A 21,577-nucleotide genomic window follows, 5' to 3' on the forward strand; every position below is an offset into this window, starting at 1 on the left:
TGGAGTTTGTTAAAACCTTCTGCCTGTAAATCTTCCCATAACCCTCTTATTGACTGAAGAGTCATAGCAAGATCTTCCGGAGTTGGTGTATTGACCTTTTTGCCATTACAATATTCAAACCAAAAACGGTTTTTAGCAATTTGTTAGTACCTTTCCCAGTATTCTTTATGCGGAGATGAAGCGGTAACATTAAATCTTATACTTTTAGCTTTAGGGTCACTTAGTTTGTTTGTACCATTTGTTAAGTCGAACATTAAATCTGTGTCTTCCAAGATTGCTGCTGTCTCCCAAATTTCGTCATGTTCTATAACATTTATTATGCCTTGACTAATTTTATAACAAGCCATTTGTCTTAGACTTCTTGCCACAGTACAACTGAAGACTTGAGCAGCAAATTTTACCCGCATTGTTGTTTTTCCAGTAGAAAAAACATGTTCTTCAGTCAAGGTGAGCTTGTCAGAGAGCTTCGGATTGAAAATATAAAGTTCAACAATGTGCCGCCAATATCCTGTTTTCCCATCCCCATTTAATACAATTACCAGGATATAGCAACTTGTTTTTTTGGCCATCTGGCTGCTTTCTTAGCCACGAATCAACATCGCCACATATATTATTTCGAGTTGTTTTCAAAATATGTACAATATCACTGAGAATATGAATTTTCCTAGCGATGTCATCGAATAAAATATATGTGTTGAGTAGAGTGTTATTAATGTTTGAATTTTCAGATCGTCGAGCACATAGCGCAGCTTTCTTTGTGGAGCCTTGGTCACTAACAACACCGACAACTAAAAATCCGGTACGTTCGATATCTTTGATATTTTTCAAAATTAAATCTTTTAGGATTTTTGTTGGCGTAGTTTTGTGAACAAAATAGTAACTCAACGGCTGCTTTTTTCTATTTCCAAGAGTTCTCATCATAAAAACAAGAACATGATCTGCGATATCAGGGTGTCTGTCACCGTTACCATAATCGACAAAACCTTTAACTTTGTTGCTGCCAGCTGGTAAAATTACACGAATTTTCAATGCAATTTCATCTAAAGACAACATTACAAAGTGATCTTTTGCATTAACAACGGTCCTCTGAGTTTTAATAGCATTTTACGAACTTGTGTTGGATCTTGGGTCTAAACACACGCGTGGTAAAACTCTTCTCAGTGTTCGGGGTTCTGTTTTTTCCCGGGTTGATATGAAATCACTTCAATTTTTACAAAATCACATCAATTTTTATAAAATCCTTATAAAACTATATAAATTCTTATAAGATTTTAAGAAGATCATATGAACTTTTATATGATCATATATAATTGTATGTAAGCATATAAAACTTTATCTAGTAATTTTATAAAGCTATATGTAACTTAATATAAAATCATATCAATTTTGATAAAGTCTTCACAAGAGTATATTAATTCTTATAAGAACTTTATAAGATCATATAAGCTTTTATGTAATCATATATAATTTTTATATATTTCTTATATGATCATGTATAAATTGTATATGAACATATATGTTTATATATGATTATATAAAATCTTTTTTCCCGTGTTATTAGTTAATAAATAATTAATTAGTTAATAATAATTTCAGAATTATTATTAATTAATAATTAAGTTTAGTTATTCGTCAGTTTTCCCTACACTGAGAAAAAATTTTTCTTTGGACAATTAAATTGGTTTTGTTGAATTCTATTAAACTAAAATTTGTTTGGGACAACTAAATTTTATTACGTCAACATAATCTATTTTATCATTTTTAACAAATGATTCAATAGACTCTATTTGGTTGACATTAACATTTCTCTCTCTAAGATAATAAAATCTTTTGGTAGAGTTAAGAAAACATTTATTTAATGGACAACTAAACTATTTTGTAGTGCCAACAAATCCAAATATTAGAGCAAAATATTATTATATTAACTCTAATAAAAATTAATTAGACAAAAAAATATATTCATTTAGAATAAATATCTATATTTGTTCAAGGTTAATAAATATATAATTGAACCTAATGATTATTGATTTAAAAGTTATGGTGTTAGGCAGCAGCAGCTGGAGTAGTTCGGTGCTTGCCACTAGATCGCGCCCACCATTTGTGATGTCCCTGGTAAGATACTTATTTCAGAGTTTTTATATTCCGAGCTTGAAGAATTTATGGGACGAGTTATCCGCTGAATATTTTTGATAGTAATATAGAGGTATACTGTATTACACTATGACATTAATGTTTAATATTAATATTCATCCTGAACAATTTTTGTCATAGTACGAAAAAAGGTACTTGTGAAGGAAATAAATTATTTCTCTAAATATGCATTTATTGAACTGTTAAATAAATATTCTGTCATTTAAAAATAATGTTGAATCATTATTATTAACTCATTCTCTATAATGATCACTTATACATTTCATTATGACTCCTTTATAAACTCTACAGGTAATCAATTTGATTTTATGCTTGCTACTAAACGCGTAATTATCTTTACTAAATATTTTATAGTTTCTAATAATTTGTTTTGTTGGTGGATTACAAAAGATTTAGTTAAAACAACCAAATGTATGATTGGCAATGGGCAATCAAATCATATTCTTGTCATAACTAAAATTTAGTTGTCAGGAGAAAATTTTTTTCTCAGTGTAATTATTGTTTAATGAATAATTAATGTATCAATAATTATTTAATAATAATTTATAAATTATTATTAATTAATAATTAAGTTTAAGTACTAGTTATTTTTGCCTGATTATTATTTAATGAATAATTAATGTGTGAATTTGAATTGAGTTTCGTTGGTTTAACCGGGCACTCAGCTTGTGTTAGCTATTGTACCCGGGCCCATTAAGGACAACTTTATAGTTATCGAAGAAGATTGTGGTCCTGGTGATCATTGTCATTAGGCTTTGCTTTATTGCCAGTTTACCTAACAACGAACATGCTAAGCTCACTGTCCTTCCGACAACTATTTAAAATTTGACTACTGTAGATACTATTGTTTGTGAGTTCATAGGTGGAGGAAGCATAGTTTTTATTTCGGTGATTTTCCGCCGCGAGTCCAAGGAAACACGTCGCGGGACACAGCCGCTGTCAGCAGTCCCCACTAGTTCAGGAAGAACCGGAACTTGGCGTTAGCTAAGCCCATCGTCGTTCTCCCATCACTATAAGTCCTGGCCTTCAGCTACTGCGGCCATCATACGTCGTGTCCTTGTCATCGGGGGGTCTTGTCATCCGAAATTTTGTCTCCTAAGAAGTTAATGTGGGTGTTATTATGGTCCATCCTTCAGAGCCCACTGTGTAGGATAAGGCACTTATACAATGGAGGATGCCTGTTATCCAAGGGCAACGTTGGTGGTGGAGGACTTCCTCTATCACTGCTTTGACACGTTGGCTTACACCAAAGCTAGATGTTCTGCGAATGTTTATGGGCCTCTGCCGCCACCAATGCTCGGCCTATACAGGTGTTCATCTTTGATAAGAGGCCCCACCTGCTAGTCTAGTCATAGAAGCAGCAGAGCCCAGCAGATTCGATTGAGTTTTTGTGTTCCGCTATCATTTTGTAATGAAGTCGGCGCCACTTCAGCCCCACCGGGGAGCTGCCAATGTAATGTACATAAATAGTATTGTGAAAATAAAATTCATCGGCGCATTATTTTCACAATTAATGTGTTAATAATTACTTAATAATAATTTATAAATTTTTATTAATTAATAATTAAGTTTAAGTATTAGTTATTTTTGCCTGATTATTATTCAATAAATAATTAATGTGTTAATAATTACTTAATAATAATTCATCAATTATTATTTATTAATAATTCAATTTAACTATTAGTTTGTTTTCCCTGTTTCAGTTTAATAATAAAAAATTATTTCATTGTATTATTCATGATATTGTTTGACAAAATAAAATTTGTTTAGTAATAATATTTTTAAGTGTTACTTTCAATTATAACTGACCAAAGCTGCAGTAGAGCCTGAGACGCTCAGCCACGCACTGTATTGAGAACGCTTAGCGAGCGGCGCACGGTGATAAATAAATTCATATTGTTTAAACTAATCACGAGCAGTGAAATTTTCTTTTGAAATCTTAAATTTTAATAATTAACGCATGTAACCCATGAAAAAAAGCATTATTTTTTGACGGAGAAGTCAATGAAATTTTCATTTGTTTACTTGAAAGTTCATTAACAAATGGATAATAAACAAATAATTTTGTGCTATTAGTATTTTTATAAAATATAAATATTCGACAATAAATCCTGAAAATTTCATCAATTTATCTTTAACGGCTGTTTTGGAATCTATTTTTTAATTAAAAGTACTCAAAATTTCATTGTGAAAAAAATTGTTGTTAAAATGAAAATTTCGAAAAATCGTTTGAGGGATTAATTTTTCATAGTGACTACATACGAAAAAAATACATAGACTTAATTATCATGATCAAGTGGAAAATGGGGGTCCACTTGACGTGATCTTGCTCATATATAACTCATATATGTTTGCATATATTTGCGCATATATATATTTCCATGCGGGTTTCCAGGAAGGTCGTGTTAACTACGCGCTGGACCAATTCTTCCAGAAATTCCCAGGCAGTTAGTGGTAAACACACGAATTAACTTATTATTGTAATGGGTGTGCTTATTATATTTGTTTAGATTGTGGTCCCAATATAATAAGTATCCCTTACATATGCAAAACTTGAGGCGTTCTGCGAGCCTGTCTGACTATCTCAGTATCTCCGGGTGAGGGTAAACCCCGACTGGACCACGCAGTGAAAAATATAATTTACGAGAGAGAAAATTCGCTGAAGCTTACAGTTGTAAAGGGAAATGTTCAGAAATAATCAATATGTAATTTATAGGAAATAAATGAGTCTGGCATTTATTCAAGACGGGTCTTGACGAACGGGTCGTCTTACAAAATTTTATAATGACAGGTGAACAATAAGTTAGAATGAATGATGAATTTGACTCGACAATTTGACTTTGAAAAGATTTTATACTGACTCTACTATTATAATATTATAAGTGACTCTATTTTAACAATATTTCTCAATGACTCTATTTTAACAATATTTACAATGACTCTATTTTAACAATTTTATACTCGAGAAAACTCCACTCACTTCAACACTTTTACTCCCACAACTGTCCCGTGACCCCCGCTGATCTCTCCAACAAGACACCAATAGATTCCTCTGGTCCTCTAACCTCCTCGAACCCGATCCTTCGTCACCAGGTCCCAAGTCCACTTCCAAAACCCAGTCCTCCAATAATCCACAGTAATTTATAATAATCAAAATAAGCTTCCACTCACCAGTGGGCTTATGAGCTCTTGGCAGATGGCGTGTGTATGAATAATTTATAACTGGATGTTGAATATATAATTTTAAAGTATATCTGTATTAGTGCGGGAAGTGCGTCCGTCTCTATATATATATATATATATATATATATATATATATATATATATATATATATATGTCGGAGGACCAGTAATATGATGGGCATCACCCTGACCATCGGGTTTATTATTTTTGTCTGGCATTTTATTTCAAATATAAACGAATAATAATTACACAAACAGTAATTTATTATTAATGTATTATTCACAAATAGTAGTAACTAAATAAACGGTATAACGAATATAATATCTCTCAATTGTTAATACATACAGAATTATAACTAACACAATATTTGTTACACATAAAATGATAACAATAAATTAATAATAATAAATGATACTAATCGTAGTATACAATCGCCCGATAATATTAATAATAAACTATGATTAAATAATATACGAGTACTACGGTAAACTAGGCTCGAGAACGAATCCACGGTCAACAGGAAAACTTGTACTCGCACAACGAATGCTCAATCAGAACTGACCGACTCAACTAGTCCAAAAACTCTGTACTCTTCATTAGAAGCCTTTTAGTCAAAAATGTTCAAAGAAGGACAACAATCTTATTATTTTACTATCTTGTCCTCTGTGTCTTACTACATAATCTACTTAAGTTGTAAACAACTAGAGCTCGAATTTTATTTAATTGTTACTGTAAAAACTAGTCTCGACTGTTAAGAATTTCCCTTCCCATTGGAAAACCCCATTTTATTCTTTCATCTCTGACATATATATATATATATATATATATATATATATATATATATATATATATATATATATATATATATAAAAACTTTTGAACAAAATGTATTTCATGGCTCAGCTCATTAAGCTGAGTTTAGAGATAGCAAAATTGTTCGAAAATTCCATCATGAGGACAAATACAATAGTTAAATTTTTATGAAATCTACTAAAAGCGATAATTGACTGAGGTTTCGACCTTGTGACTTCTCACTTGAGAGTCTCGTGGAGTTCTTATGGTTCTGTCACAGGTCTTGGTGAAATGAACACCCTCGCAAATTTGAATCACGGTGGAAACACGGTGGGTTTGTTCCATTTTACCACTGTGATTACGCGGTGTATCCACCGTGATTCCACGGTGGCTTGACCACTGTGTATACACGGTGTTTCCACTGTAATTACGCGGTGTATACACGGTGTTTCCACTGTAATTACGCGGTGGATACACCGTGGAACCACGGTGGTGAAATAGCACAAAGCCACCGTGGAAACACGGTGGATACACCGCGTAATCACAGTGGAAACACCGTATATACACAGTGGTCAAGCCACCGTGGAATCATGGTAGATACACCGTGTAATCACAGTAGATATACTGTGTGTACCCGGTGGTGAAATAGAACAAACCCACCGTGTAACCATGGTGGATCCACGGTGTTTACACTTCCACGGTGTTTCCACCGTGATTCAAATCTGCGAGGGCAATTTTATTTTTATTTATGGTTTGTGTTTTTTTATGCATTATATTTGTGTTCCCGGGTCGAAAAATTTGATCTGATTTTAATCTAACTGGACTGTATTTGGACTACTTGGTCTGATATTGAACTTCGATAAAAATTTTAATCAGTTTTTGATCTACCCGGACTGAAAAATTTGACCTGATTTTAGTCTGATTGGACTATTTGATCTGATTTTGATCGTTTATGAAAATTTTAAGCTGTTTTTGACCTGCTACTTAAAAAAACAAATGCGTTACGAGCAGACTAAATTAGATTAATTCGTGAACTTTAAAAAATTTTAGTTCTGAAAATTTACAAGGACAAAACTAGATTAAATCATGGACTTATAAAATTTTTATTTATGGGCAATATTTATGAAAAAATATTAAGTTGCAGAATTGATTATGTTTTATTTACTATTTATTTACTATCTTTTGTTTAAAAATGTCGGCAGTTAATGAAAATTTGACAGCTTAATTTTTTAGTTGTCTTCATTGAATATTTATATCATCGAATAAAAGTGACAAAACAACTCTTAAAATGTCAAGAATTTTCTCTTATTTACTGGATAAAATTGAAAATATTTTGTCATAAGAAAACATCAAAATTCTTGTGCTACGGAGAAAAATGTTGGCTCGAAATCTACCAATTTTTATTATGCTGTCAACCAAACTTGAAACAGTGAGTAAAGTATCCAAAAAATTACTATGCTCTTATAAAAAATTATTATGCTGCATCAAAATTATTATAATGTATGGAAGTAATTGATATTGAAGCTCATCGATAAGTTTCTCGCGCGTAATAAGTAATGTGATACAGTATAATCATTTTTTGTAAGAGCACGATAATTTTTTGGATGCTTTACTCCCTTTTTTAAGTTTAGTTGACAGCATTGTAAAAATTGGTAGGTTTCGAGCCAACATTTTTCTCCGTGTGACATCTAATTATGGAAGCGCATTAGCATGTTTTAAATACCAAGAAAATTAAAATAAATTAATAAATCTCGATTATTATTATTATTATTATTTATATTTATAAAAAGTCCTGTATTTGTCCTTAAAAACAATTGAACACAGACTAAATATTATAGAAAATAAAGTCTGTTTTTGTCCTTAAAAACAATTGAACACAGACCAATAATTATAATAAAAAAGTCTGTTTTTAGTCTAAACGAGATTTAAAACAGACTAAATATCATACGAAAATAAGTCTGATATTAGCCTGGATAAGGAATAGTACGGGCAAAAACAGATTAAATTCTTATATTAAATAAATACGATTTATAAGCTTGAATTAAAGAAAAAATATTTGAATTTATCATTTATTTTAAAACAGATCTAATTTTTTGACCCGGGTTAACTATCTATACTGTTATTGCAATAGAATCAAATTAATAATAAATGAATGATCAATGTATGTCTATCAAACATAAACAGAAATATTTCCTTTAACACGGAAATTTTTTTTTATTTTGGTAAAAAAAAAAAAAAAAAAAAAAAAACAGAAGTAAATAAGTAAATCAATGATTAAATTATTATGAAAATAATTTTCGAACTATTTACTACTAAAAAGCATTGAAATACTAAACACTCAATTGAAATAGTATTATTATAATTTTCGATGTATTCAATTAATTTATTTACTTCAAACTTCAAAGAAACATTTTTCCTTTTTTCCAGGTAAAGACTTATAGAAAAGATAGTCTTAGGAAATTGTCCTCAACCTCTCAGATTTCGGTATAATTTGAGTATGTCATACTTGAAATAGATATTTTCTCAGTATCATTTAAGATTAAAAATTCAAAAACATATTCAAAACATGAGACGATTTGAATATAATCTGGGTATAATTCTTAAAACATACCGAAATATTTATCAATTTCTACTTTATCGGAAATGAACCCAAAAGAAACTTAAATTTCCGGTATAAACAAATTTGCTAGGGAATTAATTATTTATTCATAGTGATGTGTGTGGGGTGTGTTTATTTCTCGATACAATAAAATCTTTCGTAACCAATTTTTTCTTAATAAGGATAAATTAATTTTAAAATAAATCCTATTAAAAATCTTCGACTACCCTACTCAAAATAAAAGACAGATTCTTACCTTTAAATCGGTTATATTTGCGAATTTTAACTCGGTTTCTTCACCATTGAGCATGACGAAAACCGACTCTTCTTTAGATTCATCTGGAAACAATATTAACATAACACAAACGTTAAAATCATAGTATAATAATTGTTTTTTACATAGTGGGATCGTGTTGTATACATTGGTTGACAATTGATAGATAAACATTAAATTTGAATGTTCAAAAGAAAATAATTTTTAGGAAATGGTTAAAGAATAGATATTTGCAAAAATGTGATATTGGGTAGATTTTTTTTTTTGTCTAGGTATTGTATTTGTCCTCATAGACAATTTTTTAAGGAATGTTGTCATCACCTATCATAATTGGTTGAGTGGAGTTCAAAAATACCATTCGTTAAAAAATTTATGTATATATACTAGGGTGCTCCGTTTGAAACGAAGATTTTTTTTGTTCCCCATCAAAAATCTTGTTCTACATGTAAAAATAAAAATTTAGTAAAATTTTGAGCTCTTGATAACAATTTTAAGAACTGGAACAACGTCGTTAAAGTTTTCTTATGCTAAAAGCATGTAAATTTTGATTCTTTTCTTTTTATCGAATGAAACTCAGCCCCATATTCACGTATCTTATTAGTTCACAGTCTTCTTGGAAGAGAATTGTATGCTCTTTGAAAAAGCATGCATGTGCTTAGCAGTATCTTCAACTGCAGCCCTCGTGGAAGCCTTGAAAGTCTAATTTCCTACGAAATTAGTTGTTTTTTGTTGTTAACTTGTAAACAGTTGACTTTTGGAAAAAAAGAGTACATGAAATTTTTTGTAGGAAATTTAGTTCTCTACAAAAAAAGTTCTTATAAGTCAAATCTCTAAAATCAATATTTAAAAAGATATATGAACTTTAAGTAATGAAAATTCACAATTTCAGCTACATGTCAAAATTAACGGGTTTATAATTAAAAACCATTACATAAACCATGTTTTTTCGAACATCATTCATCTGTTAGGTCCCAAGGAAATTGAAAATTCAAACGAGATTCTGCAAACCTGTGTTTTAATCATTGAATTTTTGAAAAGAATTGCAAATGAGGTTGGTACTTAAGACCAATTTCGATAAATAATTACGGGCATTTTATATTTTATATAAATATATATTAATTGTTACTTACCATAAGTTAGTAACTGAATTTATTTTATATTATTGAACATTGTCATTTAGCTAAAATTTCGAATTTTACTTACTTAAAGTTCATATATCTTTTTAAATATTGATTTTAAAGATTTGACTTATTGGAACTTTTTTCGTAGAATCCTAAATTTCCTACAAAAAATGTTGTGTTTTTTTTCCCCAAAGTCAACCGTTTACAAGTTAACAATAAAAAACCACTAATTTCGTAGGACATTAGACTTACAAGGCTTCCACGAGGGCTGTAGTTGAAGGTATTGCTAAGCACATGCATGCTTTTTCAAAGAGCATACAATTCTCTTCGAAGAAAACTGTGAACCAATACGATACGTGAATATGGGGCTTTTTATTCGATAAAAAAAAAAATCGAAATTTACATGCTTTTAGCATGAGAAAACTTTGTCACGGCTGCTACATTCAAAAATTTTATTATTTTTCTTCCCAAATAAGTACACACTAAGATCTCTTGCACTTAGATCTTTTTTATGACGTCCGACTTACTGACGCCAGCAGTCGTACCGGACAAATATACCTACCTGAGCGTTGTCAACGCTTTACAATTAGGTCGTGTTGTACTAATGGACCACGTGTATTATCGATTTCTTTTTCCTTTAAATTTCATCATTTTTACTTAACGTACTTTTAAAATTTATGTATCCGTTCCCATTTAAGAATCTAAGCATAGGAGCGGTAATCTTTCTTTGATTTTCTTCTTAAAAACTATAGACCACCCAACTCATGTGCACCTGCATGTAATTCTTGGAAATTAGAGAAAACTGATGGAAACTACCAAAATTTATGGTTTCCTCGGCGGCAGAGTGGCGCCAGGTCATCGGCCTACTCAATAGTCAAAATCTATTTCCCAGGGATCACACGTGTGCATGAGCCTAGAATTTTCGAGTGGGTCCGAGTCTTTTCGTATGGGAAACAAGTTACCACCACTTTTCATAGGTGAAGACCATATAACAAGACCATGGACTTTAGCTCATCAGTTCTTTTGGGATTCAAACTCTGAACCATACTGAACTCCGGACACTTGACGGTGTTCGTGGCTAGAGGATTGATGTCCCGATTGAGCATTCGGTTAACGGTAGCTGGGCGTACGAACCGGACCTTGATCGACGTAAGCACTCGAATAATCGGTATATCATTTTCTACTAGTCTCAGGAGAATAATTGGCGTGTTATTAAATTCACCATTCGGTTGACGGTAGCTGGGCATATGAACCGGACCTTGATCGTCGTAAGTCGTAATTTAATATCAATCGGAAGCACCGGTAGCGCTGATTTTCTTCATCTTATTTTAATCATTTTATTTTATTTTAATATTGAATTGTACCACAAAAACGTGAAGAATCAAAGAATATTTTACCGCGAGAAAAGCGAAGATTAAAGAATTATTTTACCGCGAAAATTCGCGAAGATTTTGAATAATATTTTACCGCGAGAATGCGAAGATTTTAAAGAATTATATTTTACCGTAAAAATACGCGAAGTTTTTACAAACAAATTTACATTTTATTTTACCGCGAAAAACGCGAAGACTTATTATCAATTTATATTTTACATAAATTACGAAGATTTTGAAACGCATAAATAATTAAAACAAACTGAATAAATTGATCAATTAGAATCATATTAATTAGCTGCGAGAGCGCGTGTGTAGAAGTGTCCTGTGTTACTGCTGACAGTCTTGACACCTCACCTAAACCTGTTTAGGGTAAGTTTTAACCATTGTAATCATTATTTGATACTTTTATTATTTTATATATTTTGAACCTGATTATAAAACATATGCATGACACACTTTATTTTACATTGACTATTTTAAATATTTGTAACCCTTTTGTATTTTGAGTATACTGGATCTTAAATAAATAATTACTCGTTAACATAATAATTTGAAAAACATTATTTCTCAGACAATTTTACTTTAGCAATAGAATACTAGCTTCACGAGGCTTTTCGGCAGCCCACCTTCCTTTATCCCTTATTTTCTACCTGTTTAGCCGCTCAGACAGATAGTTAACAGTAGGGGGTATACAATCTTACGTTTACCGCTCAACGTTTGATTGTGAAATTAAATAAGTCACACTCATAGATTGGAAATCGCTTTGGGTCTTATCAATATTGTCTTCAACAATATTGTGTAGGCGCGATTTGAATATAAACAGAATAAACTGACCATTTGGTTAACGGTAGCCGGGCATACAAACTGGACCTTGATCAATGTAAGTACCCTTTTATTTCATACCTTTATACGAAATTCGTACCTACGCCCATCACGATCTCCAATCGTGACAACTTCAACGACGTTGGTCCAGTTCTTAAGATTATTATTAAGAACCCAAAATTTTACTCAATTTTTATTTTTACATGAAGAACAAGTTTTGATAGGGAACTAAAAAAAAATTCTTCGTTTCAAACAGAGCACCCTACTATATACACCTATCCAAAAAATTAAAGGAACAAGAGAATTTTATAAGTTTTTTAGTGATTTTTGGAAGGCTGTATTTTCGTGAAAAATGATCGTATTGAAAAAAAAAAAAAAAAAAAAAGCGAATTGAAGCTTGAAATCATTAGTTTAAAGATCTTTTAGCAAAATAATTTTTGGAGCCACGGTTTTTGCGGAATCATAAGAAATAGCTCGAGACAAAATTTTTCTAAATCTTTTAGTTTTGTTTTTTGGGTCTACGGGGCCGGGAAATTTTTCTCAGAAAAAGCAATTCATGGCTCATTTAGGAAATTTGTTCAGCTACAATTTGCTTTTCTGGTTTCTCTGTACGACAATTTGCTGCTGAGATATCAGCCTTCAATTGAAAAAGGATCCTTTTGCTTTGATTATCGATATCTCAGCAACTAATGGTCGCAAAGTAATTTAAAGGGCAGTTTGACAAATTTGAATCCAGTCCCCACAAGCTCCATTTTCGATTTAAAAAAAAAATTTTTATTCATCCTTAATATCAATTTGAAAAACCCACAAAAAATGGACATTTTATGGTTTTTTAGTAAATTCATCGCTACTTTGCAAATATTGATGGATAGGTTAATGTTGCCAGGTGATTTTACAGCTTAATGTATCCCAAAAAACCCTGGAAATTTTCAGATTGATCCATCGAACCGTTTGCCCAGGCCGATTGCTCAAAGTTTTACAAAACAATGAAAAGAACAAGTTTTGTTCCTTAATTTGTGTAATCATTACCAAAATGAAAAAATTATACAGCTGTAGCGATAGTTTAAAAACTGATGAGCGCTGCTTAATAATTAAAAGACTGACATAAAAAGCATATTTTATTATGTAAAATCATCAAGCTGCCAAAAATGTATGTAAGTAAGCTATCATTTTCGTATCAATTGATGATTATTTTGATTTAATAATTAAAATACGATCAGTAATTTATGAAAGATAACGATTAATATATAAATATACACAGTATAAAAAATATCCTGATATATTCATCCAAATCAGTTTAAAAACCCATTTGATTTCGAGTTCATTCCAAAAATAGATTGTGAACACTTGATTTTGAATGTCTTACAAATTTTGATTTTCTTGTTTAAGGTAAGTGAGGGATAAAATAAGACGAAAATCTGCTAAAAATAATGAATATTATTTAATTATAAAACAATTAATCTCGAAATTTTGCTGAAATTTAAAATTTTAATAACTTTAATTTCATATATTTTTCAAAATAATAGTTTTACATATTTAAGTCATTCGACCTTTTTCATAGAAAACTAAATTTTCTACAAAAAAGGTCATACACTTTTTTTCTCTAAATTCGACCGTTCATGAGTTTACAGCAAAAAACCATTAATTTGATACAAAGTTTGACATTAAAGACTCACGGAAAGCTAGAGTTGAGATCAGAGCTTAGCAGATACTGGCTTTTTTAAAGAGCATATAATTCTCTTCAAGAAATACTTTGCACCGATACGATACATAAATGTGGGGCTGAGTTTTATTCATTGAAAAGGAAAAAAACTAAATTTACGCGCTTTTAGCATAGAAAAACTTCGAAGACGTTGTTCCAGTGGTTGATATTAACATTGGGAGCTCAAAATTGGACTAAATTTTAATTTTAACATTTAGAACAAGATTTTCAATGGGGAGTGAAAAAAAAATGTTCGTTTCAAACGGAGCACCGTAATATATGTATTAAGGTGAGCCAAAAAAACCAACCTATCGAATTTATGTCTTAAAAAGGACCTATATATCGAGAAAAAAATTCTCCCATTGGGCAAAATTTTTAGCTCAATTTAAAAAGGTGTCGGTAGCCATTTGAAATTTCCCATTTAAATAACATGCAGAAAAATTTTTGATGATTACAAATATTATAACTTTTGAATCGTGTGAGATAAAAATTCGGCTCTAGAATATTCTTGAATAATATTAAATTTCTTTAAAAAAAGTCCCAGGAGTAGGAATTTGTAAACTTGATATTTCGTATACTAACAGGCCATTTAAGTCTAGAGTAAACGGAATCATACAAATTTAAGGCTTGTGGAAAATTGATACATCAAAAAAATTAATTAAATAATTGTTACAAGAAACTAACAACTGTGCATTTCAGAAATATAATAAAATATTCAAAATTATAATTCTTTCCTTTTAAACTAAATATTTCAGCTCTGCGCTACTCGCAACATCGCCGTGTACCTACTTTTATGACCGTCCCGGGTTCGGGGCCATAAAAGTTGATCCTTTCCGTACACAGCGCGAGCCTTTCACCCGCATACGCAGCTCTTCTACGCGAACATTTGGTCGCCAGATTTCGTTCCTTTTTTTTTATACATAACTTTTTATTATAAATAATTCTACAGAACTTTCTCACGCTCTTAGGAAAATGGAAAACTCGAGAAACTTCCAAACCAGTTCTTTAAACCTTTTTTTTTAGCATACTGGCAGTCTGCACCAACTCGTTGCCGTTGTTTCCAGTCAGTCATTCTCTAACCTCTCGTACCGAGCACATCGAGTGCTTCCGAACTTATCAGTTTTCCTGACCAGTTTCGCAGCAGTTCGCAAATATCAGTTCAATCAATTCTTTTCCTGACACAGTGAAATTAAAAACCGTTCAGTTATAATTATTCAGTTAATCCTAGTTTAGCGGGCAACTATTACCATCAAGAAACAAGTGCGCAGCATCCAGAGTACTCAGCAGCTCGTGGTCATTTTTCATCTGCATCAGCTCACCCCGCACTGGTGTGACCGTGATATCCAGCCGCAGACTACCAGCACTCCACCACCAAACTCAGGTCTAAGTAAATTACAACCTGGGTTACTTTCGGTATGTAAACAGATTCAATTGCTATTCTCTCTCGCATGTTGTCAATACTCTGACGCTCTAAGTGGGTCGCGCTTTAATGACTGACCTTTTACCAGTTCGTCACAAGGTCTTCCTGAGTCTGGTCCCGGTTCACTTGCGACCGGGGCATCACCTTGTGACTCGTCAGTAGTTATAGCGGACCACATCTACTCTGGAGAATCCTTTCGGGTATGCTCTCCTTACCGAGAGCACCATGATGGCTGACCTGCCCCCAGTCTTCACCAAGGCCTTACCCAGAACGGTCCCTGGTTCTCTGCGACCGGGACACCGCCTTGGCGACCCGTCAGTCGTTGTGGTGGATTGGCTAGATGAGAGTTTCGAGAGGTACCTACTGGATTCTCACCTGACTAGTCCGCATCTGACCTCTCCCAGTACGTCATAAGCTCTTTCAGTGTCTGGTCCCGGCTCACCTGCGGCCGGGGCACCTCCTGGTGAACTGTCAGATGCCCTAGCAGGCAGCATCATCTTCCTGCTCTTGCCGACTGCATCACAATGGCTGACCTGCCCCCAGTCTTCGTCAAGGCCTTACCCCAGACTGGTCCCTGGTTCTTCGCGACCGGGACACCGCCTTGGCGACCCGTCAGTCGTTGTGGTGGATCGGCTAGATGAGAAACGAAGCTCGAGATATTCTTGTGACCGTGCACCTGTCTACTTAAGCTATAATTTAACTGCGCTCTGTTCGAGTCTCCTGCAACGCCCATGCGTAGCGTGCGAGAACTCCAGTATCATCTTCTAACTCCTAAGCTGATCTGCAGCTATCTCTCTAATATCCGAGCAAGCCATTAACGACACATTATTCCCAACAGCTGCTGCTTAATCACTGCGAACGAGAAACTACGAGCTGAACGAGCAAAGTACGAGTTTGAACGAGCGCTGTGAGTCTCCAGTCCAAGAACCAGAGTCCTGCACCATTTCTGAGACCGCCAGATCACGTCAGCAGTAGCTTGACCCTGCCAAGCTAGACACAGCGAGATCGTCAGCCACGGGAGTGTTTCACCTATCCTGTTGAAACCATCACCAGTACCAGAGTCATCCAATACAGTCCACCACTCTAACATCCACTCTAAGTTTGCAACAGTCAGAAGACAATATAATCTGCTCTTAAATATAAACTCCATAATAATAATTTTATTAATAAACACCAACAAATTTATAAACTAATTATTTTTAGTTCTCGCCCAAACAAGGCTTTATTATTAAAAATATCAATACTACGAGAAAATTTGTTCTACATGTAGGGCAATCAAATTACCAACAATATACACGTTGTAACAAATAATATTTTGTTATCGATCACTATAAAAGAAACGTATTTGGGAAATTCAAATAAAGCCTTAAGTTTATATGATTCTGCTTACTCTAGACTTTGATAGCCTGTTAGTGTACGAAATATGAAGTTTACAAATTCGACTCCCAGGATTTTCTTTCAAGAAATCTAATGCCCTACAAGAATATTTGAGAGCCGAATTTTTGTCTCACATGTTTCAAAAGTTATAATATTTTTAATCAATAAAAATTTTTTTGCATGTTATTTAAATGGGAAATTTCAAATGGCTACCGACACCTTTTAAAATTGAGCAAAAAATTTTGCCCAATGGGAGAATTTTTTTCTCGATATTTAGGTCCTTTTTAAGACATAAATTCGATAGGTTGGTTTTTTTAGCTCACTTTATATTATATATATATATATATATATATATATAATTGTACTCATCTCAATTAATTATTAGATTCAGTGAACTCACATAAATAATTACCAGCTAATGAAATCATTAAAATATACTCAATACTTATTAATATCATTAGATCAACTACTTGATTGCATATTATAAGTAACATATTAACCCGTCAGCACTCTCGTGATTTTTAGTGTCTCGCTTGTGCGACAGCGACATCCCATAAGTCGAATAGCGCCCTGTGAGCAAAATGCTCATAACGGAAGTGCTGACGGGTTAAATATAGACGTCATTTATATTTTTATAATTAAACATCTTTTTTACAGATTGATCGTTGCAAATGAATAATGACGAACAAATTAATAGGAATGATTACCTCTTTGCCTGTCATAAGCATTAATACATTCGCTTGTCATGAATTGACTGATTAGAGCTGTTTTGCCTACTCCAGGGCCTCCGAGCATGCCAACAGTATATGATAGTATTTCTTTCAAAAGCTTTGGTTCATTTTGATCTCCAGTTTTCTTTGAATGTGGTAGCGAGCTCGATTTTGACGGTTTTCGTCGAAATGAGTCACCTCTGTTGATTAAACCTATGAATTGTATAAAACAAATAACTGTCGTTAAAATTAGTCTTTTAAGTATCGTTAATTGAATCGATTTGGGTATTGTTACAACCATTGTAGACGGAAAAAAACTATCTTCAAGAAATAAAAAAAAATAAAATGATAGATTCATTCATTAATTTTCAGCAAGAGATACTTATTTCATTCTTCGGATCATGGAAAAAAATTCTGGAAAACAGTTGACAAAAAAATTATTGTGAAGCCATTTTCGAACTATTGAGAAATATTCTTCAGTGCAGTTACTTTTTTTGCCCTCTTCGAGCTTCAAAAAAGTTACGTATTGCTAGGAACTTCAAAATTCAAAAAATTCAAAACAACCCGGGAAAAAAAATTTAGATCTGTTCTGATCAAATTAGATCAGCTAAGATCAAATTTAATCATAATTTATACTGAACCCAGATCAGAGTAGATCTGATTTGATCTGTTCAGATAGAACTAGATTTGATCAGATATGACATTTTTATTTGGGGAAAAATAGTCCAGATCTACCCTGATCAAATCTAATCAAGTCAGATCAACCTAGATCAACTTAGATCAACCTAGATTTAGTCAGATCAAAATAGATCAACATTAATTAAACGATCAATTTATGGAGTAAACATAAAGAGATCTAATTGGATCTGTACGGATCAGACTAGATCTGCTCTGATGAGATTAGATCTGTATTTAATAGTTACTCAATTATGAGAAATTTTTTATTTTATTATTTTTATTGGGTAAATAAGTATAAAATACTTTAAGGGAAAATTCTTTATGTATCTTAGAATGAGATCACTTTCATAATTGTTCATAAAAAAGTGATCCTTTATATTTATGCATAATGTTTCATATTGATTGTAATCATTTTTATTTAACAAAAAATCAGTCTAATTTATGACAATATTTAATTACTTATACTCATTTTGTATTACTGTTGAGATCAATAACTATTGGATATTTTGTTTTATTTAAATTAGTATCTTCTTAATTATATGTTAATTTGTATTGTTTGGAGAAGAGTGATCTTGAATATGAATCTTTATTAAGTCAAATTTCAATTGTATCATTCAAAGGAGAAGATAAAGCTGATCTCAAATAGACCATGAAACGTTTACTTTCAACCCTTCGTTACTCGCGCTATACGGCGATTCCCTGCACAACACTACTCAACCTAATAGAGTTGGCGTGAATACGAGTGTGACACTAGAGAAAGCGCGTGTAACGGAAGGTTAATTTTAGTGGCATCAATCCTATATATTTTATATTATTGTGATATATATTTAATATATTTTTAATCGGACATATCAATTTTTATTAGAATAGAGATAAAAAAACAGATCTATTTAGATCTAGCGAATTAGATCAAAGGGTCTAGCCGTACTTCCATAGCAAAACTGCCCCTAATAGGAACCTATATCGTAACCTATGCTCTATTGTAGAGGATGCTAATTATAGTTGATCCAGTAGATAATAGCTCTATATATTAGTTATTTGAGGAGCTATTTAAAAAAAAGTATCCAGAAACTACATTTTTTCAAAATGATATATCTTTGTTGGTTTTAAAGCTAGGAAAATAAAACCAATTACAGTGTTTATGGTACACTTTACAGTTTATTCCATACCAGTTTCCTATAATCTAAGCCTGAATAAAAGTATTAAAAAAATACAAATTAATATTTTGACAATTCATTTTTATTAGATCTAATTGAGTTACCACTTTAAAAAAAATATATAATAATTGTATATATCTTGTCTAACAGCGTGCCAAGTTTCATTAAAATCCGAGAGGTGCAACATGTCAAAAAACAAATTAAAGTAACTGGACCACCTTACGACTACTATGTTATCGCTTTTAAATTCTATTACATTTTAAGAATCTTTTGAAACGTTGTGTTTTGACAGCTTATAAAGTATATCACCAGTTAATAGTGTAAAGTAGTCTACTACAATATTTTTTGATCGTCTTTTATTGTGACTAGCTTTTCAGTGTATACGCGCGTGCATGTTTTTACATGAAACAATTAACGCATAATCGTGGTACGCTTAGCTCTCGCTGTGACTATTTACGCAGTTTTAAAAATTTCTAGTTCAGGGACGTATTAATTATTTTAAACAATATATAATAATAATCAGTGGAAAAAGCAGTTATTTAAAATTATGTCTGGGAAATTTAATAATTGTGGCTTTATATTGCGGAAGACTGGGAAACGAAGGAAAACATTGGAAATCGAAGATGAAGTGCGTAAATACAACGTTCCTCAAATGAAAAGACTTAAAGTTGGAGATATTCTGTGTCATAAATGCCGATTGATTCCGTATGCTAAATCATCCGCTACTGACGATACACACGCAGGACCTTCTTATAGTAATATAGAAACAGACGAGCGTGATATTTTACAATATGAAACAACAGACGAGGAAGAATATTGTTGTGATGATGATAAAGATTTTCATGTACGTCATAGTTCTGATGAAGACTCTGTTACACTTCCGTTAAAGAGGGTAATTTCAACTCATAAATACTGTGTTGTATGTTACTCAAAATCCAACATCAAAACGATACCAATAGAGGCTCGATATCAAGCTTTTGTCCAAAAAAAGATTTTTATTCCGAATGGAGACCATTGTTGCTCACAACATTTAATAAAAAACAAGTTTTTCGAGGATGAACTATCACGCTTGCGCGTTCACTCCAATTACAGTGTTTTATCTTTAAAAGAAGTTTCAGTATTTTTAGATTTTCTTTCAGCAAAAGTTGACGCTACTCTGTTCAACCAAATAGGTGATTTTACCATGCCTGAAGAAAAACTAAAAGTGTATACTGGACTAAGTTGGGAAAACGTCATGGAACTGTCAAATCTCTTAGCTTTATTAAAGCCTTCTCCTTCGCGTAATGTTATTCAGGCACTAGTGATTTTTTTTGATGAAATTACGATTAGGTATTTCAAATAAAATTATATCTTCAATATTACAATTGGAACGATAAGTTTCAGATTATTGCAAACAAAGAATACGAAGCTTTGAAGAAGATATTTTACCATTTCATTTCGGTATCAATTTAATCTCAAGACAAGAGCTAATTAAAAATCATACGACCAATATTTCAAAGGCTTTATTCAATACTACTGATGATCAGTTAATAATTATTTGTGATGGCACATATATTTTTCATGAAAAAAGCACAAACAACGAGTACCAACGCAAATCTTACTCAGGGCAAAAGAAATCGCACTTATGTAAGCCATTCACTATTTGCGCTACTGACGGTTATATAATAGATTTTGCAGGTCCCTATTATAGAACACAAAACGATGCGACAATAATGAAAATAGTATTGGACAATCCTCTTGGTTTGCAAACTCTTTTACATCAAAACGATCTTATAATTGCAGACTGCGGATTTAGAGACGTTGAAACGTACATTACTGAAAAAGGTTACAAACTGTTTATGCCAGCACTAAAAGAAAGACGGGATCAACTCACAACTATTGATGCTAATGAGTCTAGGAAAGTGACCAAAGTAAGATGGGTCGTCGAAGCGGTTTATGGCGCAATTTCACAAAAGTTTCGGCTCTTAGATAATGTTTTAGACAACAAAATCCTACCAAAGGTGAGGTCTCTGTGTCACATCGCTGGATACCTACAAAATAAATATGGTAAGAGACATATTTCCGACATAAAACTACACGATAAGATCATTAAAAATATGATTTATAGACAAGCTATAAAAAATACACTTGCTGACGAGGTCCTGATTAACGACTGGAATCGGCGAAAACAACCTTTCCATCAACTGCTTGCTTCAGAAGTTCCTGATTTTCCTG

The 21,577-nt window shown here is 32.4% G+C and overlaps 2 protein-coding genes across 4 annotated transcripts in view; both read right to left on the reverse strand.

Moving 5' to 3' along the window:
• LOC130664434 (GTP-binding protein REM 1) overlaps positions 1–21,577 on the reverse strand; it is a 207,444-nt gene that overhangs the window by 19,229 nt on the left and 166,638 nt on the right. For all 3 annotated transcript variants that reach the window (XM_057464302.1, XM_057464300.1, XM_057464301.1), the window contains 2 exons: positions 17,526–17,741; positions 8,983–9,065 (listed from right to left, as the gene is read on the reverse strand). In XM_057464302.1, the coding sequence (XP_057320285.1) occupies positions 8,983–9,065; positions 17,526–17,741 (299 nt within the window). The remainder of the gene's footprint in view (positions 1–8,982; positions 9,066–17,525; positions 17,742–21,577) is intronic.
• LOC130664436 (uncharacterized) lies at positions 64–1,223 on the reverse strand. Its single transcript, XM_057464303.1, has one exon. It carries the CDS (start codon positions 1,051–1,053, stop codon positions 487–489), a length of 567 nt encoding a protein of 188 aa, XP_057320286.1. The 5' UTR covers positions 1,054–1,223; the 3' UTR covers positions 64–486.

The sequence above is a fragment of the Microplitis mediator genome, chromosome 3 (assembly GCF_029852145.1).
Source record: "Microplitis mediator isolate UGA2020A chromosome 3, iyMicMedi2.1, whole genome shotgun sequence".
NCBI lineage: Eukaryota > Metazoa > Arthropoda > Insecta > Hymenoptera > Braconidae > Microplitis > Microplitis mediator.